The 26,924-nt window shown below is 26.0% G+C and overlaps 5 protein-coding genes across 5 annotated transcripts; 3 read left to right on the forward strand and 2 right to left on the reverse strand.

Moving 5' to 3' along the window:
* Positions 1–2,782: 2,782 nt before the first annotated feature.
* Positions 2,783–6,082, forward strand: OCT59_011751 (uncharacterized protein; the record flags this gene model as incomplete). Its single annotated transcript, XM_066133985.1, has 4 exons — positions 2,783–4,775; positions 4,896–5,050; positions 5,135–5,597; positions 5,706–6,082. The coding sequence occupies 4 exons, from the start codon at positions 2,783–2,785 to the stop codon at positions 6,080–6,082; spliced, it is 2,988 nt and encodes a 995-aa protein (XP_065989294.1).
* Positions 6,083–12,352: 6,270 nt separating this feature from the next.
* On the forward strand, positions 12,353–14,528 carry OCT59_011752 (uncharacterized protein; the record flags this gene model as incomplete). Its single annotated transcript, XM_066133986.1, has 5 exons — positions 12,353–12,815; positions 13,303–13,550; positions 13,635–13,758; positions 13,827–14,414; positions 14,509–14,528. 5 exons carry the CDS (start codon positions 12,353–12,355, stop codon positions 14,526–14,528), a joined length of 1,443 nt encoding a protein of 480 aa, XP_065989295.1.
* A 1,866-nt stretch (positions 14,529–16,394) lies between these two features.
* OCT59_011753 (uncharacterized protein) lies at positions 16,395–16,965 on the forward strand (the record flags this gene model as incomplete). The annotated part of the gene is made up of 3 exons (XM_066133987.1): positions 16,395–16,409; positions 16,473–16,546; positions 16,617–16,965. The coding sequence occupies 3 exons, from the start codon at positions 16,395–16,397 to the stop codon at positions 16,963–16,965; spliced, it is 438 nt and encodes a 145-aa protein (XP_065989296.1).
* Positions 16,966–18,717: 1,752 nt separating this feature from the next.
* Positions 18,718–19,383, reverse strand: OCT59_011754 (uncharacterized protein; the record flags this gene model as incomplete). Its single annotated transcript, XM_025330350.2, has 2 exons — positions 18,718–19,196; positions 19,302–19,383. The coding sequence occupies 2 exons, from the start codon at positions 19,381–19,383 to the stop codon at positions 18,718–18,720; spliced, it is 561 nt and encodes a 186-aa protein (XP_025179102.1).
* Positions 19,384–25,738: 6,355 nt separating this feature from the next.
* On the reverse strand, positions 25,739–26,614 carry OCT59_011755 (uncharacterized protein; the record flags this gene model as incomplete). Its single annotated transcript, XM_066133988.1, has 3 exons — positions 25,739–26,001; positions 26,348–26,417; positions 26,492–26,614. 3 exons carry the CDS (start codon positions 26,612–26,614, stop codon positions 25,739–25,741), a joined length of 456 nt encoding a protein of 151 aa, XP_065989297.1.
* Positions 26,615–26,924: the final 310 nt, after the last annotated feature.

Consider the following 26,924-nt stretch of genomic DNA (forward strand, 5'->3'; position numbering starts at 1 on the left):
CTTAATATTATTTAAAATCTGTAAAAATATTCTTTAACTATTTAAGAAATTATATTATTAAGATGACATTATACATGATTATATATAATTACCGTAAAGTCCCGAATATAAGCAACCTATTTTTGTTATAAGGGTGCTTATATTCGGGTAATTTTAACATTGGAACATAATATAAACTCTGGAAAAGAATTTTTGCTTAAACTTTCAAATAAAAATTAATATATAACGTAATTTTCAATTATTGCGGTTTTGCAATTTTTAAATTTTTGTGAAACATTCGTGCACAGCATGACAATCATATCCTTAAAACGCGTTAATTTTTTTGATCAACTTTTAAATAATTTTCTTCAAGTTATCAAAAATGATATTTTTTCATACAAAGAAAAGCCACGATAAATAATGCCACAAGTTGCCAAACACAAACGAGTTGTCAAACACAAATGAGTTGTCAAACGTAAAGCCTTCAAAAGTAATGTTAAACGAACTTTATACTCTATTAAACAAAAAGAAGAAGTTGTTAATTACACAAAAGAGTATGGAAGAAATAGCGCGGCAGCTCACTTTGGAATTAACAAAAGTATGGTTGGACGCTGGGTTAAGGCGAGTATAAACTGGACAGATGAAATAAACAGAAATATTAAGAAAGTTGGTACAGGGCGAAGGGTTTTTTATCCTGAAGTTGAGAAAAAGCTCTATGACTGGATAATTGAATAAAGGAAACAGGGGTTTGCTGTAACCTATTCAATTATACGAGTCAAGATGCTAGAAATTTTGAGAGATCCAGATATTATAGTTCTTTATGGGAATTTAATGAACGATTTTAAGATGTCTAATCGTTTGTTATATGCATTTATGAAGCGGCAAAAATTATCCTTGCGACTTCATACAAAGATTTCACAAAAACTTCCATAGCAAACTGAACAATTGTTAGAAAGTTTTTATCAATTTGTTACTCACCTTAGAATTGAAAAATCATATGAGATGTGCAACATCTTCAATATGGATGAGACCCCAGTGTATTTTGACATGGCGGGTAATTTTACTGTCAATCAAACAGGTGAAAAAACCGTTCATATTCGTGGGACAGGTAATGAAAAAAATTGATTCACTGTTGTTCTTACTTGTGCTGCTGGTAAGTACTATAGTAGGTCCTATTTCTAGCAAACAATCTTAAAAAAATTTTTAAAATACAGATGGGACCAAATTGCCACCAATATGTATTTTCAAAGGAAAAAGATTAGGACGTGGTGAACAAATTCCGTCTGGTGTGGTGGTTTGGTTCCAAGAGAATGGTTGGATGGATTCAAAATTAATGATTAATTATATTGACTACTATTTTAACAATAATCGATCTAGAGATCCAACTATGCTTGTTTATGATTCTTTTAGGGGCCATCTTGAAGAATCTGTTAAAGCAAAATTTCATGATAACAATATTGATTTAGCAGTTATCCCAGGTGGGTTGACAAGCATCTGTCAACCACTTGATGTCGCTATAAACAAGCCATTCAAGGACAACCTCCGCAAAGAATGGCACTTGTGGATGGCAAATGGTGGTGCTGGAGAAACTACCGCAGGAAACCTTAGACGTGCTAAGTATAGTGATGTTTGTAATTGGGTAAAACGTGCATGGGAAAATATATCTAACGAGACCATAATTAATTCTTTTGTAAGTTGTGGTATAACAGATTCGTTAGATAGTGATCATGAAGAATTAGAAATTTCGGATATTGATGATACTTTGTAAAATTGTAATAGGGATTATTATTAGTTTCGCATTTATTTTTTTACAAACGTTTTATATATAATTTTGATAATTCTATGACATTTATGCTTTAATTTCAATAAAATTACCATATAATCAATATATGCATATCGGAAATTTATTTTTTTACAAATTTTTCAAAAGGGTGCTTATATTCGGGTAAAATATAAATTAGGGTACTTATATTCGGGAGGTGCTTATATTCGGGACTTTACGGTATTTTAACTTTATAATAAGCATTGATAGGCAGTCCAATGGTCAAATTGTAAAATATTTTTTAGAACTTTTTTGTTTACAGCATTTGTAAAAATATTTCAGTAGTCATTTACGAATTTATTACGAATTTTTTTTTTCAGATCATATTAACATTTCTTAGTAAAGACGTATATGTAAAATCAATTTTAGAAAATTTACGGAACCAACTACTCAAATTGAGTCATTTGACGATCACCATACCATCATTTGAAGGCCAATCAAAATTTTTCTGGTTGATCATCATCACATGCTCTACTTGTATCTTAAATTTGATGTACTGTATGTAGCATATATTTATTTATTATAGCTGATATAGAATCGAATTAGAACCAACAAATCGAATTTCATCCCTACTTCCAAGTGCGTGGAAAAGTTATTCTTCTTGAATATGATTTAATATCATCAACTACCTTTTCTTCCTAAAAAATTTTTAACTACTGAATTGGGTCAGCGATAACTTTTTAAACTAGAGTTGGGGAATATTGGATTTCACCAAAAAATTATGATTTGCGTCCTTTTGGTATTTATATTAAAAAAGAAAAGATATCATTGTTTATTAATATAGTTATTTTAGCTCAATGCAGATCAGTGCACTGGAAAAATGTAGTCCGAAAAAATTTTTATTGTACCTTCTATTTTTGGTTAAAGTATTCCTTTTTAGTAATTCATTCACATCATGTATAAAATATAAAAAAAAAACTAAAATTTGTCAAAAAAAAAAAAAAATTTTTTTTAAATAAAATAACTTTCTAAAATAACTAAATGGAAACTAATTTAAATAATTTAAAAATCTCAGACAAAGATACTGATATAGTAAATAATAATGAAATTTGTTTATATTGCAATAAACCTTTTATCAAAGAATTATGGTGTAAAGAATGTATTAATTCTTTGGAAAAATTAGCGGAAAATGGAGATAAAATGGTAATATTAAATTTAGCCAATAAATATAAAAATGGAGAAGGAACAGACAAAAATTTTGAAAAAGCCTTTTATTGGTATCAAAAAGCAGTAGACAATGGTAATAAAGATGCAATATTTAGTTTAGCTAATAGTTATTATTATGGAGAAGGAACCGAAAAGAATTTAGAAAAAGCCTTTTATTGGTATCAAAAAGCAGTAGAAAATGGTGATACAGATGCAATATTTTGTTTGGCCATATGTTATTTTTATGGAGAAGGAACAGAAAAGAATTTAGAAAAAGCCTTTTATTGGTTTCAAACAGCAGTAGAAAATGGTGATAAAGATGCAATATTTGACTTAGCTAATAGTTATTATTACGGAGAAGGAACAGAAAAGAATTTAGAAAAAGCCTTTTATTGGTATAAAATGGCAGCAGAGAATGGAGATAATTATGCAATGCTTTATTTGGGCATATGTTATGAAAATGGAGAAGGAACAGACAAAAATTTCGAAAAACCCTTTTATTGGTATCAAAAAGCAGCAGAAAACGGGGTAAAAGAAGCAATGAATAATCTAGCTGTATGTTATGAAAATGGAGAAGGAACAGAAGAGAATTTAAAAAAGGCCATTTATTGGTATCAAAAAGCAATAGAAAAAGATCATATTGAAGCAATGTTTAATTTAGCTGTATGTTATAAAAATGGAGAAGGAATAGAAAAGAATTTAGAAGAAGCCTTTCATTTGTATCAAAGGGCGGCAGAAAATGATCACACTGATGCAATGTTTAATATTGCCTTATGTTATGCAAATGGAGAAGGAACAGAAAAGAATTTAGAAAAGACCATTTATTGGTATCGAAAAGCAATAGAAAAAGATCATATTGAAGCAATGTTTAATTTAGCCGTATGTTATAAAAATGGAGAAGGAATAGAAAAGAATTTAGAAAAAGCATTTCATTGGTATCAAAGAGCAGCAGAAAATGATAATACCGATGCAATGTTTAATTTTGCCTTATGTTATGAATATGGAGAAGGAACAGAAAAGAATTTAGAAAAAGCCTTTTATTGGTATCAAAAAGCAGCAGAAAATGGTGATAAAGATGCAATGTTTAATTTAGCCATATTTTATAAAAATGGAGAAGAAATAGAAAAGAATTTAGAAAAAGCCTTTTATTGGTATCAAAAAGCAGCAGAAAATGGTGCAAGAACAGCAATGAATAATTTAGCTAATATTTATCATAATGGAAAAGGAACAGAAAAGGATTTAGAAAAAGCCATTTATTGGTATCAAAGAGCAGCAGAAAATGGTGAAGAAGGTGCAATGTTTAATTTAGCCAGATTTTATGAAATTACAGAAAAGAATTTAGAAAATGCTTTTCATTGGTATCATAAAGCAGTAGAAAATGGTGATGAAGGTGCAGTGTTTAATTTAGCTGTTTGTTATAATAATGGAAATGGAACAGAAAAGAATTTAGAAAAAGCCTTTTATTGGTATAAAAAAGCAGTAGAATATGGTGATGAAAGGGCAATGTTTAATTTAGCAATATGTTATAAAAATGGGGAAGGAACAGAAAAGAATTTAGAAAATGCCTTTTATTGGCACCAAAGAGCAGCAGAAATTGGTTACACTGACGCAATGTATAATATTGCAGAATGCTATAATAATGGAGAAGGTACAAAAAAGAATTTAGAAAAAGCCTTTTATTGGCATCAAAAAGTAATAGAAAGTAGCAAAATAGGTTTTGAAAATGAAGTTGAATTATGTAGTGAATGTAAACAACCATATATTGATTACCAGTGGTGCCAACAATGTAGTACTAAACGATTTCAACAAGATTTTTCAAAGTGGACAAGTAATAATAAAGTTATTGATAAATTTATTCAAGAAGCACAACTGAATGCTAAAAATAGTTACGAAATTTTAGAGTGGATACCTTATAACAAATTATCAAATATTAATTATCATGATAAAGGAGGATTTGGTGAAATTTATAAAGCTATCTGGTTAGATGGACCTATTTTTAATTGGAATTTTGACGAACAACAATGGAATAGACAAACAGATTATGATGTTGTTCTTAAAACACTTAATAATTCATCAAGTTTAAGTAGTAAATTTTTGGATGAGGTATAATATCTTTATATTTAATAGCAAATTGCAAATTTTACTTTCTTTTGCAAAAATTTAATAATCCTTTTATTATTTATGCAGTGGAAATATCATTATAATTGTCAGAAAAAATCATTTTCAAAATTTATTCAATTTTTTGGAATTACCCAAGAACCAAATAATTTAAATTATAGTATAGTAATGAGTTATGCAAAAAAAGGGAGTTTAAGAAAATGTTTATCTGATATAATAAAATTTAAGTGGCAAGACAAGTTACAATTATTGAAAAAAATTGTACTAGGGCTTAAAGTAATTCATGAATCAAATTTAACACATGGTGACTTTCATGATGGTAATATTTTAATGTCAGAAAATTACAATGAGTTATTTATTATTGATTTAGGGTTATGTAAGCCTATAAATGATTTACAAGATTCTGATAATGATGATAATGAAATTTATGGAATTTTGCCTTATATGGCACCAGAAATATTAAGAAGAAATCCTTATACAAAAGCAAGTGATATTTATAGTTTTTCAATAATAATGTGGGAGTTTACATCAGGTAATTTCCCATTTAAGCATGAAGCACATGATCATGACCTTATTTTGAGTATTTGTAAAGAAGGAAAACGTCCTGAAATTATAAAAAATACTCCAAAATGCTATATAGATTTAATGAAAAAATGTTGGGATTCAGATCCTTCTAATAGACCAACCATAATAATGCTTGAAAATATTATATCTGAATGGATTAAATGTATTAATGAATACTATGAAGTAAATGGAGATGTAAATGATAAATATGAAGTATCTAATATTGATAATCAATTAAGAAGTGAGATGCTTGAATTTATTGAAGCGGACAAAACTTTAGTACTAGAACAAGCAAATACTTCTATTATGCAATCTCATCCACAAGTACAAGATCAATCAAATACTTCTATTATACAATCTCATTCACAAGCATACTATACAAGTCGCAAACTTACTGAAATTATAGTTCAATCAGAAACTGAGTGTTTTGAATCATGTGTAATTAAAGATTAACAATTCTGTTATTTATTCTTGTCTGTTACAAAAATTATTTATATTATATACTTTCATAATTTTTATAATAAATATTATTAATTCAAGTATATAAACAAGTATTAAAATAAGGTTTATTTGTTTAATTATATATTTTCTTTTTATTTGCAATTTGTTAAATTTGTTAGCAAATTTAAGTTCCATATTTCAATATTTTACTATCATTATCAGTCATCAGGAAGTTTTTTGGCATGTGGACCTATAAGGAATTCAATGACCGAATTCCAGATTATTACCTAGTTCCTAGCGAACTTGATTATGAGGAGGACCAAGATGCTGAGGAACCTGCATCTCCAGCTACAGATTAAACGTTATGTTAAAATTCAAACCTTTAAATGACCGGATGAGCCATCTGAACATATTATTGGTAATATTATAAACGTATTTCTTTTAAAAAGAAAATCGTTTTATTTTTTAAAAAATTCTTTTCTTAATTTATTTTAAAAAATTCTTTTTCTTGTTTTTCTATGATATTGAGTTAAATCTAAAGATAATATTGCTACAAAATGGATTTAATATTAGCCAAATTAATTAATTATTTATTTTTCCAAAAATAAACTAAATAAAAAATATGAATATTTTTGTTATTATAAAATTTGTAAAATAAAGTTAACTAAGATTGATTCTAAAATTATTATTATTAAAAATTAAAGGCCATATCTAATAAATTTTACTAACATGTTGAAATCTTGTTATAAAATTTCTTTAGAACAACTAGATAGGATAAGCAAAATTTGTAAAAAAAAAGAGATATATTAAAATATCGTAAAAATTTTATTACTTATCATATCTATAAATTTAACTTTAATATTAAGACAGAGTTGGTTTGTTAATATAAACGTCCTCAATATATCTATCTACTATCTATCTTACTAAAATAACACGAATTTAAGAATTATTTAAAAAGTTTTTAACATCAGTGTAACAAATGATGTGAAAATTCAGGGCTTTAAATAAAATTAGTGTGATCTATTTATTTTTTTCAAAAAAAAAAAATTAGCTTTGACAGTTTGACTTCACTCGATAAGTCACGTGTAATATATTTGATTGGATAAATATCACTTATTTGATATTATTTCCGGTAATCTCGGATTTTTCAATACTAATTTTATATTGGCATCGTAACAGCTGTTAAAAACTTACTATCTTTCTGTAAAATGCAATTGTTATTTATTTATATATTAAATCAAATTTATAAGGTTAATAATTTTGTTCCATCACGAAATGAACAATATTTTATACTCAAAAAAAAAATCTGGCCATACATGTATACATATATTTATATAAAATGTTCGTATAAAATTAAAAAAAGCAGTTTGTACTATAATAGAATGAAAGAAAACTTGGAATAAATCGAAAAAAGTTGTTTATATTTTGTAATAAGGATAAATCTAATTGTAAAAGCCTGTTACGCGTCTTATTTGTAACAACCCCAATTTTATCCAATTAAAATTTAGATCAGGCGTAATGTAAACAAAAACAAAAGATCAGTCGTGTAACTAAGACAAAAGAATTTTTTAAAAAATTTCAAGAAACTGCTTATAACTTAAAATTTTGTCTATAAAACTGTCTTAAGTACATTAAGTAAAAGTTTTCCAAATTAAATTTTGCATATAAAAATTTTATTTGTGAAACACATTAAATTTATTATTAAAAAAAAATAAAAAAGGATGTTACAAATAAGATATGTAACAGGCTGTTACAAATACATTTTTTCTTGTAATAAAATCTAAGGAAAAAAAAAAATACGAAAAGAACAGTGATAAAACGAAAGAAATAAAATTGTGATAACTAAAACAATTTGTTATGAAAACTAAAAGAAAAAAAGAATAATAAACGAAATAATTTAAATTTTTACATCTTAGAATTTATGCCACGATCATCGCGTTTGATAAGTTTAAGTCATAATCATCATTTTTTTAATTTCATTGTTATAAGCCAAGGTTAAAAAATGTCTTCATATTTAACGATCATCGCCTGGGTTTTTTTTTCAAATATTTCACATGATATACAACATATAGAGTAAATTTATTAATCGGCTGATGGCCGATTTTTTTAACTTAGCTAATTTTTGATCGGTTAAACTTAAAATTTTATCGTAAAAGATATTTTTAAAAAAAAAATTTTTTGCTAACATATTTATTCAAAATAATCTTATTTAAAGAAAAAATCACCGTATTTATTTTTAACGAAGTGATACAAATAAAAGAAACAATAATAATAAATAAAAAGATAAGTAAATTACAATGATCAAGAAGAAAGATGCTAATAAAGAATGAGATAACAATGGAGTAATGGAAAGTAATAGAAGATGAAAGGGAGTAAAAAAGAGTAATGAGAAGTGATAGGGAAGTAAGGGAACAAAAAGGAGAAATAGGACATGATGGGAGATGAAAAGGAGCAATAGGAGATGAAAAGAATTGATGGGAAGATGAAGAGGAGTGATGGCAGATAAAAAGGAGTGATGGGAGACAAAGAGGAGTGATGGGAGACGAAAAGGAGTGATGGGAGACAAAAAAAAATAATGAGAAGTAAGCAGGATAGAAAAGAGACAATAGAAAATGAAAAGATGTAATAGAAAATAATGGGAGACGAAAGGATGGAATAATGAAAAGTAATAGGAGGTGAAAAATGATGAGAGAAAAAATAAAAAAATGATCATGATAGGAGGTTGGGTAATGATAGGAAACCAAGTAAAAAATAAAACCATAAAGTAAAAAAAAATGTAGTTAGTAAGAAACGAAATATAAGATAGAAACGAAATAAAAAAAAAATAAAAAATATACATTTATTAGTTGTAGAATCAAAAAACTAAAATATCTAAAAAATAAAAAAAAAAATTAGTAAAAACAAAATATTAAACAGAAAAAATAAAAAAAAAATCATAAAAAAAAGAGTAAGAAACGAAACGTAAAGTGAAAAACAGAACCTTAATTGCAGAACTGGAAGAACTAAAGGACCTAAAAATAACGAAATAGAGTTAGTAAGAATAAAGTGTAAGATTGTAGGTTAGAAATAAAAATATCGAAAGAACCGAGGAAATGAACCTATACTAAAAATGAGATGCGATCATGTGGCCAATCAAGATATTAAATCTGCCACGTGACCAAAGACCCAAGGCGACAATTACCCAGGCGATGTTTAGCAATTCCCAAACTATAAATATAAAAAATAATTCTTTAAAATTTATTTGTAAAAAAAATAAAGTTCAATAACTTTTTAAAGCCATTCAATCCTGCAATTCTACCGAAAATGAACATCCAATTGATCCAAATTACATGTAGCTGGCATGCGTAACCGGCAAATAAATCCAGCCATCACTTTTTGGAGTGATGCTAGGTCACTACTTGGTATTTAAATGAGACAAGATCAATTAACAAATTAACATCACTATTTTATCTCTTGACCCAAATCTCATTCTTCATACCTGGTTAAAATCAAACAAGAAGCAAATTAATAGTACAAACATAGTACAAACATAACATCATTTATTCAAAATAGCAATCTTCATTAAAAACCAAAAAAATAAACATCAATCTAAAATTGCAAGGTATTATTTATTCACTTTTAATAAATCTCATTTCTTTTTCTAAAAAATACTATATCTAATCAAATAATTCCAATTATTAATCATTATTAATTTTATGACGTATTATTTGAGTAATAAATTGACGATTAATAATAAATCATATTATTGTTATAATTCTGGTTGGCCTAGTGATGCCGAAACATTTAGAGTTTTAATATCAGCTATTTGTTGCAAAGCTATTATAATTGAAGTTTAAATAATAGTGAATAATGGGAACTCTTTCCACCGATCATCATGTCCACAGTTCAAAAAGCATATAGGAAAGTTTTTATTTGGCGCATTTCAACATGACCAACTGTTTATCCACTCTTTTAAGAACATTTTTGCAGAAGTTTCACTTGGGGACTAGTAGTTTTCAAATTTCTCTTCCAAAATGCTATTTCTTTCCGTCAGCCAATATGGTGGCGACCCAAAATAGGGCCAAGTAGGGCGAGGTGTTGCTCCAATAAAGTGTTGTCAGAAGGCGATAACAGAGGCTCGGAGAAATACAAAGAAAACTTACTTTTGGATATTGGAGTGTAGCTCGGACGCTTTTGATTTTTGGCTTCTTGGGAATTTTTTGTCACAATTTTTTTTTCGGTCGGCGCAGCAAAAATTTAGCACGCGGATGGATTTCAAAAGTAGTAACCAATCGGATTGATGAGAGATGAGGTGATTTACTGTGGGACAAAACCACGGCAACAGATTTACCCGAAGTGGGATTAGCCATTTCCGCAGTAAATCACGTGGTGTGACGTTAGTGACTATGATGGAGGAACCTTATTCTCAAGTCTCATGCTTGCATGAAAAAAAATTTCGAGAAGCAAAGTTAAAAGGTTTCTTTGAGGGTGGATCTCCCTACGAATTTTCAAGGAATTGAACTTGACGAGAGCGCTGCGATCTAACCTATATGCTTCGTGTTCAATGGTGTTTCGAATAGTTTAGTTTCTTGAGAATACATAGACTAATAATGTTGCTTTTATAGGTTGAGTGGGTTGCAGGTGTTCGACGTTGGAAGAGCGGTGTAATATCTTCTGAACAAGTGGAGAATTTTGTTCAGGTTAGGAACCACTTCCGTATAATGGAGAATGCTTGTAATCTTATCCAGATAGTTAGGGAGGTTGTAGGGTTTATGATAGGTTTGTTTGTGTGTTTTTGTTTTTGTATTCTTTGTTTTGGTAGGATAGATTGATTTGTTATAGGACCATATCGTGTTGGCACGTATGTTTCCTAGATAGGTATTTCTATAATTAGGTATCTATCCTATATTTAATAAAGAAATGCGCTACAAATTTTAAAAAAAAAGTTATTGGTAAGAATCATTTGCAAACAAGATTAAAAATTATAAAAAGCAGACAATACAAAAAATTCTAACCGTGTAAAAAATACTGACCTGGGTTTTATGCTTCCATATTTTTTTTGTGAATGTAATCCTTTCATGGAATTTATAGTCTTACATCATGGAAAATTTCATACGGATATCCGTGAATTTATCATTTTCACGGAATTTTTACGAAGGTCATGGAGAAATAATGAAAATATACGGATAAATCATGGCTTTCCAAGCAGGATGAGAAAGTGAATAGTTCTTTGGGAACCATCGGAATAGACTTAACTAAATAATAGGATCGAACCTTTGCCGATTTAACATATTTATTTAACATTAATATTAAAAAAGAATTAGCATATTATGGAAAGATTATCTCAACAAGAATTAAGAGATTCGGTAAATGGAGTCAAAATTCCAAGTATAGATAAAAATTTATTTTAATCCAATGAAGGACATTTTAATTTCAAAGTTCATTGATCTCACTAATCCGTTGTTCGATTCTACTTCTTAATTTCAATTAATACATTTTAATGTACAATAATTTAACAAATTGAAGTCAATTATGAAATATGAACTATATTTTTCAAGGATTTAGTAAATAGAATGTTTAAAGAAGATTGCGTCAATCAGTATCATCATTAACAAAAAAATTTAATAATAAAACAAGACTACTAGTTATGTAAGGTTTTTATGCACTTCTGTTTATTTTAAATTTATTTATTTGAAATTTCCTTATATATATGTACAATCACGCACAAAAAAAATTTTAATTATGTCGAAAGTTAATCATTTCTCACTTAACTTTTCATGATAAGAAAATTTTTTTTTTTTATGCAAGGGGCGATAGACATGCATATTTATATATGTGTTTCAAAATAAAAAAAGCTTAATTAACTTTTCACAATAAAAAAAATTTTTTTTTTATGCATGAGGCAAAATTTACATATAGATTTATACACGTGTTTCAAGTAAAAAAGCTCAATTAACTTTTCATAATAAAAAAAAAGAATTTTTTTTTATGCAGAGGGCGAAATTTTACGTACAGCCATGAATATGAGAGTTTCAATAAAAAAGCTTAATTAGCTTTTCACAATAAAAAAATTTTTATTTATGCAGGAGGCGAAATTAACGTACAGATTTAAGCATGTGTTTCAAGTAAAAAAACCCAATTAACTTTTCATAGTAAAAAAAAAATTCTTTTTTTATGTACGTACAACCATGCACATTTACACGTGTTCCAAATGAAAAAAAAACTATATAATCGCAATTGGACGCTATAAAAAAAAAATAATTTCTTTGGTAATAAATTTATATATTCATAAACGATTACCAAATGAGTGAAATAATCGAAATTTACAATGAACCTGACAAAAATGAAGTTGATGATGTTGATAAAATAGATTTTGGTAAAATCGATGTTGATGAAAATGATGTTGATAAAATATATGAACGACATAATGGCAAACCTATTACTATGATAGAAATATCACCAAATGAAAAATACCTTATTACTTATAGTAAAGAAGATCGTTCAATTGTCGGTTGGAATGTTAAAGATATTGATAAGTTTCATCTTAAATTTGATCAAACTGTTGAAATTGATGAAAATAATGAAGATAATGAAGATAATGAAGATAATAAAGATAATGAAGATAATAAAGATAATGAAGATAATAAAGATAATGAAGATAAGAAATATGAAATCGAAAGTTTATGCGTTTCTGATGATAAGAAACTTGCTTATATTACTTGTATTACTAACCATCGTTATAATTATGTTACTACAACTATTACTGGTAAGTAATAATTATTGTATATGTTCTATGTAAGCACTGGACATTTTTCACGTATGTTATTGATCACTTTATAATAGTAATACACAAATTTTGGTCACTTTATAATTAGTGATATACAAAATTTTGATCACTTTATTATAAAATAATAAATAAGATACGCGAAAAAGGTCTCAGTTGCTTACGTCATACATATCCAATAACTTTATTATCAGTCATGTTTATGATAACTGATTTACACTAGGATGCTACTCTATCATGTGGCCTTCGGCCATATGATATACATAGCAATCCTAGTGGTAAATCAGTTATCATCTACAACATGACCGATAACAATTACTTATTTGATTATGTACTAATTATTAAATTATGGTAATTGATACTTATTTTAATATTTTTTAAGTAATCGATATAAATAATAAAGATAAAAAAATTGTATTAAATTTTGGTAGACAAATTATTCCAATATATTGTACCTTTAATTTAAAAGGTGAATTTATTTTATATAGTATGGTTAATCTTATTAAAGAATATAAAATTATTTGGATTTATTCCACACAAACTAAAAATAACAAATGGGAATGTAAGAGACTTTACAGGATACACAAAGATTATGAATTAATTAGTATATCAAAATATGATAAAGTTTACCTGTTTTCAAATGATTACATTTATGAATGGAATATTAATACTGAGAGAGGTGTAAAAATATTTGGTAATAATGAGGATGAGAATGAGGTAATAAATATTATAATATTATTTTCAAACCAATCGATGTTAAATTATAATTAAATATATTTAAATACTTTTTATTTTTTTTAGTTTGTAACAAAAAATATCGGAATATTCAGTAATGGAAAGTTTATTTTTCTAAAAATCAATGATAAAATCATCGTTTATTCAATCGAATTGGAAATTCCTATTGCTTCTTTGGATATAAATGATGGTAACCATTTTTAAAAAAAATTATTATACTTTAATCATTACTCATATTAAATCATTATTTTTATTTAGATATTCAACTATATCATTTTATGAATCATACTGGTTTATTTCTTTTACCTTCTTTATTCTATTATACCCCAGATGAAGAAATTAAATATTGCTGGAACAATACATACAAAAATAGGTTTAATCAAACTTTATTTGACAAACCAACTGACAAACCAACTGATGAATCAACTGATGAACCAACTGATGAACCAACTGATGATCAAACAAAGTTTGTGTTTGGAATCCTAAATGGACGTGTTTGGAAATCTAAATTTGAAGAAAAAATGTCAAAAACTAAAGTTATTGAATGTGATGATGATTACAGGAAAACTTACAAACTCTTAAATGACTATCTATATATGAATACTGTATTTACATTATTTCAAAATGCCAAACACGAAAATAAAACAAAATTAATTGAATCAATTGAAAATTTGATTAAATGGAAAATATATGCTGATGATGATAAAATGGAACTAGAAGTTTTCAAAAAAATTGATACTGAATGGGAATTAATTAGCACGAGAACTGAAAATCATCCTTATAAATATCCCTATCTAATTGCGAGCTCATTATTTAATAATGATATTGTTATATTGACAACATTTGGTATTCTTATTTATACTTTTAGTGAAAAAGACAAAACTATTTTTTTAAACTATTTTTATTTTATGGATTTCGAAATTACTAAATATACTTACAGCAAATTTAACCAATTTATAACTTTGTTGAATTTTCTAAGTTATAAAATTAGTTTTTCACAATCTACTTTGCCGTTACCAAATTGGAATAGTTTTAGATTAGATGGATGGGTTTCAGTTGTAATAAATAATAAGTCAAGTCTTTTAAAATATGGAGTTGAATTATTAGAATTTGCAATTAGAGAACATAAGTTAGAATTAATTGATGAAATTTATAAAAAATGCATGACTTATTTTAAAGAGGATTTAATGAACAATAAGCCATTTTTAGGAATTATCACTTCTGCAATGCCATTACTAGATAAATATTATCCAGAATATATTCTAAAATATTCCTCAGAAACGAATATGATCATAGATTCTTCTTTTTATAGTATAGAGCATCAAAATAAAATTTTCCATCTTTATTCTTTTTTTCAATCTCCTCAAATAGCTAATTTATCTTTATGGACAAAATACAATTATAAAATGTTTCATTGCCACTCTGATTCATTATTGTCAAGAATATTGAAAATTATATTTGCGATTATTAAATTTTCTATTCTATATTTAATAATAATAATAACTCGACCTCTTTATTTGGCTACATTTTATATTTTATCAAAACGCAATTTTATTAACGAAAAAGAATTATTTTCCCATATTTATTTCTATCCTAAACCTAAAATTGAATTATTTGAATCCTTTATAAATTTAACAACGACACCAACAATTACTTTTATGATTCCTTATATTAATTTTGTTAATTATTCAAGAGATTATAATTGGAAATCAGAATTATTTATACCACGACCTAGTCCATTTACTGAAACAATAAATAGAAATATTTATAAAACATGGAATGGAGAAGCATTAATTGATTTTAAATGGAATGCTTATGGAAAATATTATTATGCAATGATTTGGATTTTATTTATGGCTTTGCTTGGATGCTTTACTACTGCTGCAACAATTCCTCAGCAATATATTAATGAAGAAGTTAGACAACAACTTTTTATTGCTTCGATTATACTTGGATTTATTCATCTAATTTTAGAAATTCGTCAATTTTTTTATAAAATTACTGAGTGGTTCAAGAATTTTTGGAATATTTTTGGTAAATATAAATGTTTAATTTAATTATTTTACAATATTTAAGAAAATGAAATTAATTATATAATATTTTTATATTGTAGATATAATTGCTTATGTTCTTTCAATCTACACTTCTATTTATTGGTTTCAAGCAATTGATAAGAACAATAATAAGCATCTAATTCAATTGCTTTCTTTTTCATGCTTATTTTTGGATATAAAATTTTTGTTATTTTTTAGAGCATTTGAATATTTTGGTGTATATTTTGCAATTATTATTAGTGTTGGAAAAAAGATTTTTTCTTTTTTATTACTCTTATTCATTATTATAATAAGTTTTGCACATGCATTTTATATTTTATTATCACCAAAATCTGAATTTTCACTTGATCAATATAATACAAATAATAATGATGATCAAAATAATCCTTGGAATTTAGCTCCTAGTTATAGTCAAATTGATAATAATGGAAATATAAATTCCAATCCACTTATGATTCAAATTCCTGATGGAAATACGAACATGTTTATGGATATTAAAACTTCCCTTTTTGCTACATATTTATTTTTAATAGGTATATTTAAATTTTTCATAATTATGTAAATATACATAATATTTTCTATTATTTTTAAGCAATGCTTTTTATCAATAGGTGATTCAAGTGCATTATCCAATTGGACATATACAGAAAATCCATCAATTGCAGTATTGATTGTTTTATTTTCCCTTTTAATTGTTATATATCTTATGAACTTGTTAATTGGATTACTCAGCAATGCAATTGAAGAAGATAATAATAGAGTCTCATATTTGATGCAAAAGGCAGAGGTAAATAATATTATAATTAATCATTCCATTTCTGTAAATATACTAATATATCTCAACTTTTAGATTTTGGCTGAGATTGAGTTATTTTATCTATTTCCATGTCAGAGACGTTGGAAAACATGGTTTCCTGAAGTAATGTATGTAGTTTTACTTTTAAAAAAAATTTAATGTTATAATTTTATTAATTATTCAAATTTATTTTTCAAGACATTATTATGCCGATGCTGATAAGGTTCGAGAAGAAGTTCAAAGATTGATTAAAGAGGATGAATGGGATACAAAGGAATTCACAGAGATGCGGAATAATTTATTAAAAGAACTTAAAATTAATTATGATCCTATTAACAATGAGGCAATAATGGAGAAATTAAAATCTCATGAGAAATTATTGAAAGAAAATAATAACGAGGTAATATTGGAGCAATTAAAATCTCATGAGAAATTATTGAAAGAAAATAATAATGAGGTAATATTGAAGAAATTAAAATCTTATGATGAAAAACTAGATAAATTAGAGGAATTAGAGAAATTATTGAAAGAAATACGTGCAAAATAATTTTAATATTATGTTAGTTTTATAATTCAGTTTGTAATTTAAATAATTCTTTTTATATGACTTATCCAAATATTAAATATATATATTCTTTTTTTTTTTACTTAGAATATTGTAAAATATTCAAATATTCATTACTATAACATCAGTGTTTAAATATAATTCTTAGTTCGTAATTTAAATAAATCTTGATTTTCTTAACTTATCCAATTATTAAATATAAATTATCAAAATGATGCATATTAATATAAAACCATCTCCAATTTGCGAAATCAAAATAAACAATGTAAAATTTTTTTATATTCATCTTCAAGTCAGTGCTGATGACATTAAAGTAATTAAAACTTCATTAACTCCATAATTTCTAAATTTAATAAAAGCTTTTCTTGATAATGACAGATTGTTAACATAAAATCTCATAGGTTAATTCCATGGGTTGATTTTGAATATGCATATTTTTTTTTGAGTAGTAAACGTAATAAGAGATTGGAAAATATATTTATTAATACATTTATCAATAATAGAATTATTATGATTTAGGAGAATCAGTTAAATCAAAAAAAATTTTTTTATGATAATAAATAAATATTTCATTAATAAAAAAATTCTTTTTTTTTTTTTGAGGAAAGTAGAATATCATTTAGTATTTTATGAAAAGAAGAAATTTTTTAAACATTTATAAATTGATTTATTCTAAAAATAATAAGAAAAATTAAACAATAATAATAAAATAATGATTAAAGTAGTGTAGGGTTGGATTAATCTGGTCCGGTCCCAAAAAGATCGGTTTTTCAACCTGGACCGGACTGGACTGGACTGGGACTGGGCCGATTTAAATTTAAGAAATTCGTCCCCATGATTTTAAGATCTCTAAATTACGCAACATTTTTTTTTCTATTTTAATACGATCGGCAGTCAACAAACCTTTTAGTGGTGTAAAAAAAAAAATACATATTCTGTACAATATAATAAAAATAAAAATATAGTCATTTTTTAAATAATAAATTACTTTATGTGATAAAATTAAAAGAGCATACAGTCAAACCTTTATATAACGATATGTCGGGACATATATAAAATTTTTAGAAAATATCGTTATATCAAAGTTATACCGATATTTATATGTCCTCACATATAGTGGGAAAATAAAATTTTATCGGTATATCAAGTTTTTAATAGTATATCGGTATATCAAATATCGGTATATCGAGGTTAGACTGTATATGATTATTTAACAGGTTCAAACAATTTCAATAATGTTGGTTTTTGCCTAAATTATAATTAGTATGTAATTTTAATTAGATGAATAAAAAGCCTATAATTTATTGATATATATATATATGAAAATTTTTTAATTTACACGGGTGTTCATACACGTATCACGTGACTTTATTAAAAAGTTATGTAAAAAAAAAAAAATTTTAATAAATATAATTTTAAAAGGAACATGCAGTATGTGTATTTTTGTCTGTTCTGCAAGTTTACTTAAAGAGTCAAAGTTGATTTTGAATGCCAATTTTGATTTATTTTACAAATTCTTTTTTTTTCCTGTTTTCGTTAAATTTAATTCTGCCCAACATTAAATGATCAGCATAGAAAATTTACTTTTTTGGAAACCCGTGTTTGAACACCCCGTGTACAAATAGAAATCGCCTTTTTATAATTATGATAATTTTCATATTTCGTTGAATCAGGATGTCAAAAATGATAATAATAAATTGTAATCAAATTATCAAAAATTAAGTAATTATACATCTAATTTGATAAAGTTAAATTATTGTCTTTTACCGAATATCTCGATTGGAATGAAATCTTGCAAGAACCATAGCAATTTGTTTCAGTGCCATAAAAACAATGAGCATATGTAATAATTTTCACTATAAGATTCTCTCCCAGAGTTAATTTTGAGCCATCAAAATTGTCACGTCGCGTATATTCAAAATCACCTTCATAAAGTTGATCACATTTAAAGCCACCCCTATCACAATCATCATTTTGTAAGATATTATCCCCATTGTACCCATTTACCCATGTACGACCATCCGTAAAAGCAAAAGTTGGATCTGTTGAGCCATCATCTTTATGAATCTCATATTTTTCAATAATCATTACGCCCTGTTGCAAACAACATGGGTTAAGATTAGGATCATCTAGTATAGCATATGGTTGCATTAATTTTATTTCGGCCACACCTTCTTGAGGGAATTCAAAATCTTTTAACCAACTTCCATGATCTTTTTATTATAATAAAATAGCATAAGTGTAAAAAAAAAAAGAATTAATTATTAAATTAACTATCTTGGATAAATAAAGAAAAAGTTGTTCTTTAGATAGCTTACCGATACATTGGCCATAAGATACAAAAGCAAAAGTTTTGAAGAACATAAGAAATAATACAATAATAAAAACTATAAGTTTCATGATTAATGAGTTGTTTGTATAATGAAATTAAAAAAAAATAATTATCATGGGAAGTTGTGATTCTGTTAGTTTATTTATACATCAGTAAAATTTTGGATTTGGGATTATAAGGAAAAGATTATCATATAAGGCATCCATTATTTGTATGATTTAATAATTTGTCTATTGATCCTTCAAAGAGTCTTGTTTAGATAGAACTGAAATACTACGAATACTACGAAAAATTTTTAAAAAAAAACAAAAATAGAATGGATATGAGTAAGTAATGCTAAAACTCGAATAAAAAAACCTATATTCAATATTTTTTTTATGTGAAGAGTGATACTAACCTATTTTGAAATTTACCCCTTAATAACCTTAATATCCGAAATGGGTTTATTATGGGTCGATCTGCTTACTGATCAGAAGTGATTTACCATTGTACGAAACAAAAAGAACTCTTGTCAAAATTCTATTATTTTTAATTTAATATTCACTGATTTTATTGTAAATTCTAAGTTTGAAAGAAAGTGATCAGATACGGTACGTCGGTACGTTTTCCCTTCCCGACGGGACATTTTCCTGTCAGGTTTGGCCAGAGTTATGAAAGATTATGCGGAGTTATGAACGAACACATGACCAAGCGGCCAGCGGTAGGCTGTTGTAAAAAGCATGTAGCGTGTTTCCCACATTTACTTCTTAAAAAATAATGTTTAAACCCACTACGTTATACTTTTTCAGGCATTGTCAATGATTCTATATTAAATGATACTAAATTCTCTTTTCTATTAACAAGTAGTTATTGTGCACCACTATCATATCATCCTACATTTGGAAAGATCATTTAGTAATACTGTTTATTTTATTAGTATATATTCATTTTCGGTTAGTAAGGGAAGAAAGTTAATAACGATTAGAATTCAAAATAGAATGAATTTATATTATCTTTAAAAACTCCGTAAAATGAGCCTTTCACGGATTCATCCACGGAAAATGAAAATAATTTGATAAATTCCGTGATATAAGGTTATTAATTCCGGAAATATGAGCCTTTTACAGGAAAAAGATGGAATATAAAAAAAATGGATCGACTTTTTTTACAGGATAGATATGCTAGTGTCAATCATGTATGAAATTTAAAAGGGTGCGGTCCAAAACCCTGATGATCAGAATCCCGTTATAATACAAACCTAACGCTCACAATCTTGACAAAATATAATCTCGAAAAATTAAGATCATTCTTATAAAATGTCCATAACTATATATATATCCAATATAGAATATAAAATTTTTCATATGTATAAAATTTTATAAATTTATAAACAACACATATAATTTGTATCTACATAACTAAAAAATATTCTTTGACGTTTAAATAACCCATAAATAAATTGAATTGTATAACGTGAAACGCGTGATATACGGTTAATGACTAATCATTGTAATGCCGTGACTCAACTAGTAAATTCAATAATTATGGGGCGCAGTATTATATTTAAATAAGCGTATAAAATTATTGTAGTTTAAAATTGTATGACGTTACAAATGTAACGTGTTAACTGTTAAACTGATTTATATAATCTATATTTAGTTTTAAGTGAGGGGAGTATTTACATTTTAAGAAGGAGATTCGAAGATCAAAAAGAGAGAATTTTATTAAGGTTATAATTTTGAAATTGTAAAAACAATATTTTTGACGGAAAATATGGTTCTGAGAAAAAGGATTGTTAATGGCAAAAAATTGAAAAATTGATTTATCACGGGCGTAACCTTACATCATCGTTTTGGGCTTTTTCTTGACTTGACTTTTTTTTTCAAAAAGTTTGATTTCAAATTTTCCCTTTTTCGGTTTTGTTTTTTTAAAACCTAAAAATTCGCTTTCGGGGATGGCTTTTTTTTTTAACGAGAAAATTATAGTTAAAAGATGAAATAATTAACAAAAGAATCTGATAAAATAGCTAAGCATGAAGCTTTTTACACAAAATCACAGGTAGCCATTAAGAAAATCTTTTATTAGAAAATTAAATAAGAAAAGATAGGAATAAAATTTTGATTTCACGAAAAGATAGACAAATGATCGACCAAAATGAAAATTCTAAAGAAATCGGAAATATGAATTAAGTTTAAAAGGATATAACAGAAAAAAAGAATTAAAAAATTCAAAATTTCTGAAATAATTAATATTTTAGTAAAATTTGAAACAATGAAATTAAAAAAAAAAAGATAATAACGAATGATATTTCAAAATGTTGTTACGAAAAAGAGAAATGAAAGTGGAAAAAGAATTTGAAGATCAATGAATGGATTTTTTTTTTTTTAAAAAAAAAGAAAATGTTTGTGTATGAAATAATTTAATTTTTATATCTTTTATTTTATTTAAAATTGCTTATCGAATGTGTAATTAAAACACCATTATATGTGATAACTGATAATTATAAAGAACCTTGGGAAAATGACACATCTGAAATACAAAATGGGAAAATATTTTTGCAAGAACAAATAAAGTTCAAAAAGAAAAAAAGATTAATGAATTGAAATAACAGATAATTAAAAATTCGCATAGATAAAAATATATTGGCCACAGAAATAATCACATGAGATATTACGTCATTTTATATTAGATAACAGTATTACTATCACAATAAAAGCGTGACTGCGTGAGGGTGTAAACAATCGCGTTAATTCCCACTATAACGTTAATAATGAACTATCTTTATTCGATGTAAAGATTTCATTAACAAAAAAAAACAACCTTTTCTTCATCCTCTACACCTAAAATATCCATTAATTATTTTTCTTTCCTTAAATCTCTCTCTTTCAAATCTTTCTCTTCTCCTTCATCCACTTCATCTACTTTTTGAATATTTTCTTATTTCAAATCTTACATATTTTAAACATTTATATCTCTCTTACTACCTTCCATATTATCCCCAATATTCTCCTGCTTCAATTCTTCTTCATTTCTTGATTCTCTTCTTCATTTTCTTAATTTTCTTTATGAATTCACACTCATTCTATAATAATGTTTCTTATATCTTTTCTTCATTTTTTCAAATATAAAATTAATTTAATATTCAAAAAAAAAAATACCTTTAAAAACTCGATATCCAAGGTCTCTGAGCATGCAAAAAATCACAAGGAAATCAAAAGTTCCACAGTGGGTAAAAAACATATTTATGTTTTAATGGAACTTCCACATAGAGCTGGCAAAAGATCAAAGTTGTTTCGGTTCAATGAATATGGTGACCACCTAGTGAAAATGGCTATTAAAAAATAATTTTTCTAGAATTAGGTCGAGTTTGCATCAAAGAAAAAAAAATCAGGAAAATCTTTCCTTTAATAGATAGTGTCTGGTGATCCTGACCGAAATTATCATAATTCCATAATTCCGGAACCGAAAAAAAAATGCGTAACAGCTATTAAATAGTAAAAAAAAAATATTAAGTAAAATTTATTTTATAGTCTAAATATTTCAAATCAATGACTGAACTTGAATTTAATGGCTTTTTATTTTTTAAAATTGGTTTAAGAAAAATAACTTTATTATGATTAGTAGAATAACGATAATAATATAATAAAATTTACGTTACAAAATATTGTATCTACTTTCGTGAATCAATTAGATCAATATTATATTATTTTATATAAATTAAATTATAATAAATTCAACTATAAATCCCATTCAAACTCATCAATATGACTATAATAATTTTTAACTATACCTTTTTTTTTATAATCTTTAATTAAATTTTCTAATTGATGCTTAAATTTCACTTTAAAATAATAATTTCCAATATATAATTTTAATAATAAAGAATTTCTATCTTTCCAATTATCAAGAAATAATTTTATATCTTCTAATTTAATTGTATTATAATAAAAACAAAATTTAAATTTAAATAAATTATTTGATGATGATTTTATTAATATTTTAAAAAATTCATCCCAATTAAATTCATTATTTTTATCCTCAATCTATTTCAATAATTAATCCATTTAAGAGTTTACAATTAATAAATAAATTCTCAATTTCTGAATTAAGAGTATTAAAATTGGAAAATATTGTTAATTTAAGATATTTTAAATTTGGACAATTTTGATAAATTGTTTTAATAAGAATCTTATCATCATAAAATGTGCTGATTTCTGAAAGAGTTTCTTTCGTATTTTCAATTAATTTCGCTAATACTTTAGATGGAACTTTTGCAACTTTTAAAAATTTTTAAACGGGTAATGATAAATTTTCGAAATAATTCGAATCATTCCATTTAATATAACCATCAATAAAGTAAAATTCTAAACTTAATAAATTTGTAAGATGAGAAAGAAATCTTGTAATAGGCTTCCATCCAATTTTTCAAATGTTGAATAGTATCTGCATGTTTAATCAATGATTCTTCAAGAGTTTTGTAAATTGATTCATCTTCTATCATACTGGCAAACTTAACGTCATTTAGATTTTTTGTACTTCAATTAATTTAATAATATCATTCACATCAGTTAAAAACTCTAACACTTAATTTTTTAATCGATTTTGCATATTTTAGCCAATCCTTCTAAATGATGTTGATTAACTTTGGTAAAACAACGAAGGGATTGAAGTTCTGAAGGGCAATTTTCGGCTCTCGAAATATGATGTAATCGATTATCAAAATCATATGGAATAGAAAGGTGAATTAATTTTGTATTTCTATTAATAAATATTTTTAATATTTCATTTTTTATAACTGATAATGGATAATTTTGATTCTTCAACTTTTTTTGAAGAAATTATTACACTTTCTAAGTATGATAATTCTAAATATTTCCAAAAAAAAAAATATAATTAAATAAAGGTTTTTGATATGTTTTTTTTGTAATAAGATTATTAATTCCTTGATCTTTCAAAATATCTCTTGATTCTTTTGATAAATGTGAAATTATTACATTAAATAATGCAATAATCTTTGGAATATCATCTCTAATAAAAGGATTTTTCCATAAAATTGGTATTGCTGTTTCACATCATGTTCTGTTAACTAAAAGGCACGAATAGAGTGATTTTTTATCATTTTTTAATTCTTCAAAAATTAGGAAAAGTATGTCTTTGTTGAGATATACCATTTTTTTTTAAAAAAAAAACCCCGACAAAAAGACCCCCTTGATTTATTTAAATTTGCGAACGGATTATTTGTAACAAATATTGCGCTCATTATTACATGGCATTACATAGCAATTAAAAAGCCGATGGACATGCATAGTATTGCAGAATGTGCTTATGTAAACTATTCCTATTACGGTTGGTCAGGCCATATTTTTTTTTGTTATATAAAAAAAATATGCTGTGGTCAGGCCATTTTTTTTTTCGTTATATAAAAAAGAGTTTGTCCGTAATTAACGATTATCCTCAGGATTTATATCCGGTTAATCTGGATATGGACAGATTTTTAGAAGTTTAGTTGTAATTCTGGCCAAGACTATAACGCCTGCCGGAATTACAAACTTTATTGTAACTTAAATTTAAATTTTGTGTAACATCACTTACGCCAATGGGCTAAACTATTTATCAGAATTATCAGAGGTCGCGTTATTTACAATTTTCGTAATTTGGGCCGGCACTACAAGGAAAAAAATTTTTTTTTTTTTGCGGATTTAAAAGGATAAATTTTGATGTCCGCACCCCACTCGGGTGATCATTAAAGGATATAACCTTATTATTTACGTCACAAGTGCATAGGTTATATTCTTTGATGATCACCCGAGTGGGGTGGATATCCGGATGGACGGATCCAGACTCTAGATTTGATTTAAATAGAATTCTTTTTATTATAAATATTTACAAAGATTACATAATTTTTTCGGTCATACGGTTGATCTTCAATAATAATGTGCAACTTCTTTCATTGGGAATAATAAAATATTTAACTTGGTGCCTACTACAAATTAATGGAATAACATAAAAACATGATATATTTTGATGAAAGATAAACTGAAAATTATTTGCGTAATTTATTAATTTAACTACTAAAAATAAAAATTTATATTCATGAGGAACCTTTAATACAAAACATTCTAATTCTAGTTATTTCTCCACTACTCTAAAATGATACTAAAAAAAAACTGCATTTAGCTCGATATTGCGTCAAATTATAGATATTTTACGCGAATAAGAAAATTTTTAAATTAATTAGTTAAATTTAAAAAGATTGATCTTAATTATAACATAACATGCAGAATTTTGTAAAATATACTTATTAATAAAAACAAAATTAATTTCTTAAAATTAAAATACTTGATACAATTAACTTCCATAAAATCATATTCAATTAACTAATCAACACGCTACTAAAAATTCATTATTATGAAACAAATAAAGTAGTAAGCAAAAAAAAAAATTTCAATCAAAAAATAATTGCATTTGGAATGGAATATTTGATACCTTGTTATTATTTTCACTTCCATCCCCAAAACAAGAAACTTCTTGAGATCCATCACCTAATAAGACAGCATGACTGTATAGTGCTGGTTTGTTAGTTATGTTATGGAAGAGACCAATAATATCACCATTCATTAAATGATCAGTGTCATAAGAAGTGGTTAGATTATAACGTCGTATAAGCCATTCATCATCAACACCAATTTCGCCTGGACGTAAAGTTACTAATTATTAAAATTATAAATTGTTAGTACAGTAGATGTACAATAGTATACCTATCTTTATTCAACTAAACAATACCTTGTTGTTACTTTGATATTGGTGTGACTTTCCCATTATTAGTATTATGAGAATGTAAACAATATCCTGTTGATTTATGTTTAAATCCAATAATGGGGGTCTTCACAAAAAACGTGATTGAGATTGAGATTGAAATTTAGTATAGAATTTCAATCTTACTAACATATTAAGATTGAAAATTCTATATGAAATCTCAATCTCAATCTCAATCACGTTTTTTGTGAAGACCCCCAATATTATTAAGAGGCACTGGATCGACTTCATTTTTACCTTTACCATTAGTTTCAACTAAAATCCAAACATCATTTTCTGAATCTATTTCCAGATCACTACAAATAACCTTTATAATTTTGAAAAAGTATTAATTTTTTTTTAATATGGAATAATTGCAAAAAAAAAAATATTGTCAAATACCATATATTGTTGGTTATTTGAGCCAAAGTCATATTTGACTCCTTTAATAGATAAATATTTTCCAGTTGATAAATGTATAAGAGTAATTTTTGATCCATATACAATCAGCTTTCTGAGATTCATTCTTTTTTGTTAAAAAAAAAAAATTTACTAAATAGTTCAATTGTAAAGTTTAAGATGTGAAATTACAAAATATCTAATATCTTATGATAAAATCTTCCATTACTTCTTCAGGAGATAAGCGCCAATTGAAATAACGAACATTGCTTATATAAAAGGTTATTTAATATTTTATATTTAATTAAATTAAATTACTACAATTACAAATCGTACCTAATTTAACCATTAAACCCATTATGACGGATAGCACGCCCAATATGCAATGGTCCATCATTAAAGACAGCTTTATGCGTTTTAACTTTCTCAATGCAAT

This window comes from Rhizophagus irregularis, chromosome 2 (assembly GCF_026210795.1).
Source record: "Rhizophagus irregularis chromosome 2, complete sequence".
Taxonomy (NCBI): Eukaryota; Fungi; Glomeromycota; class Glomeromycetes; order Glomerales; family Glomeraceae; genus Rhizophagus; species Rhizophagus irregularis.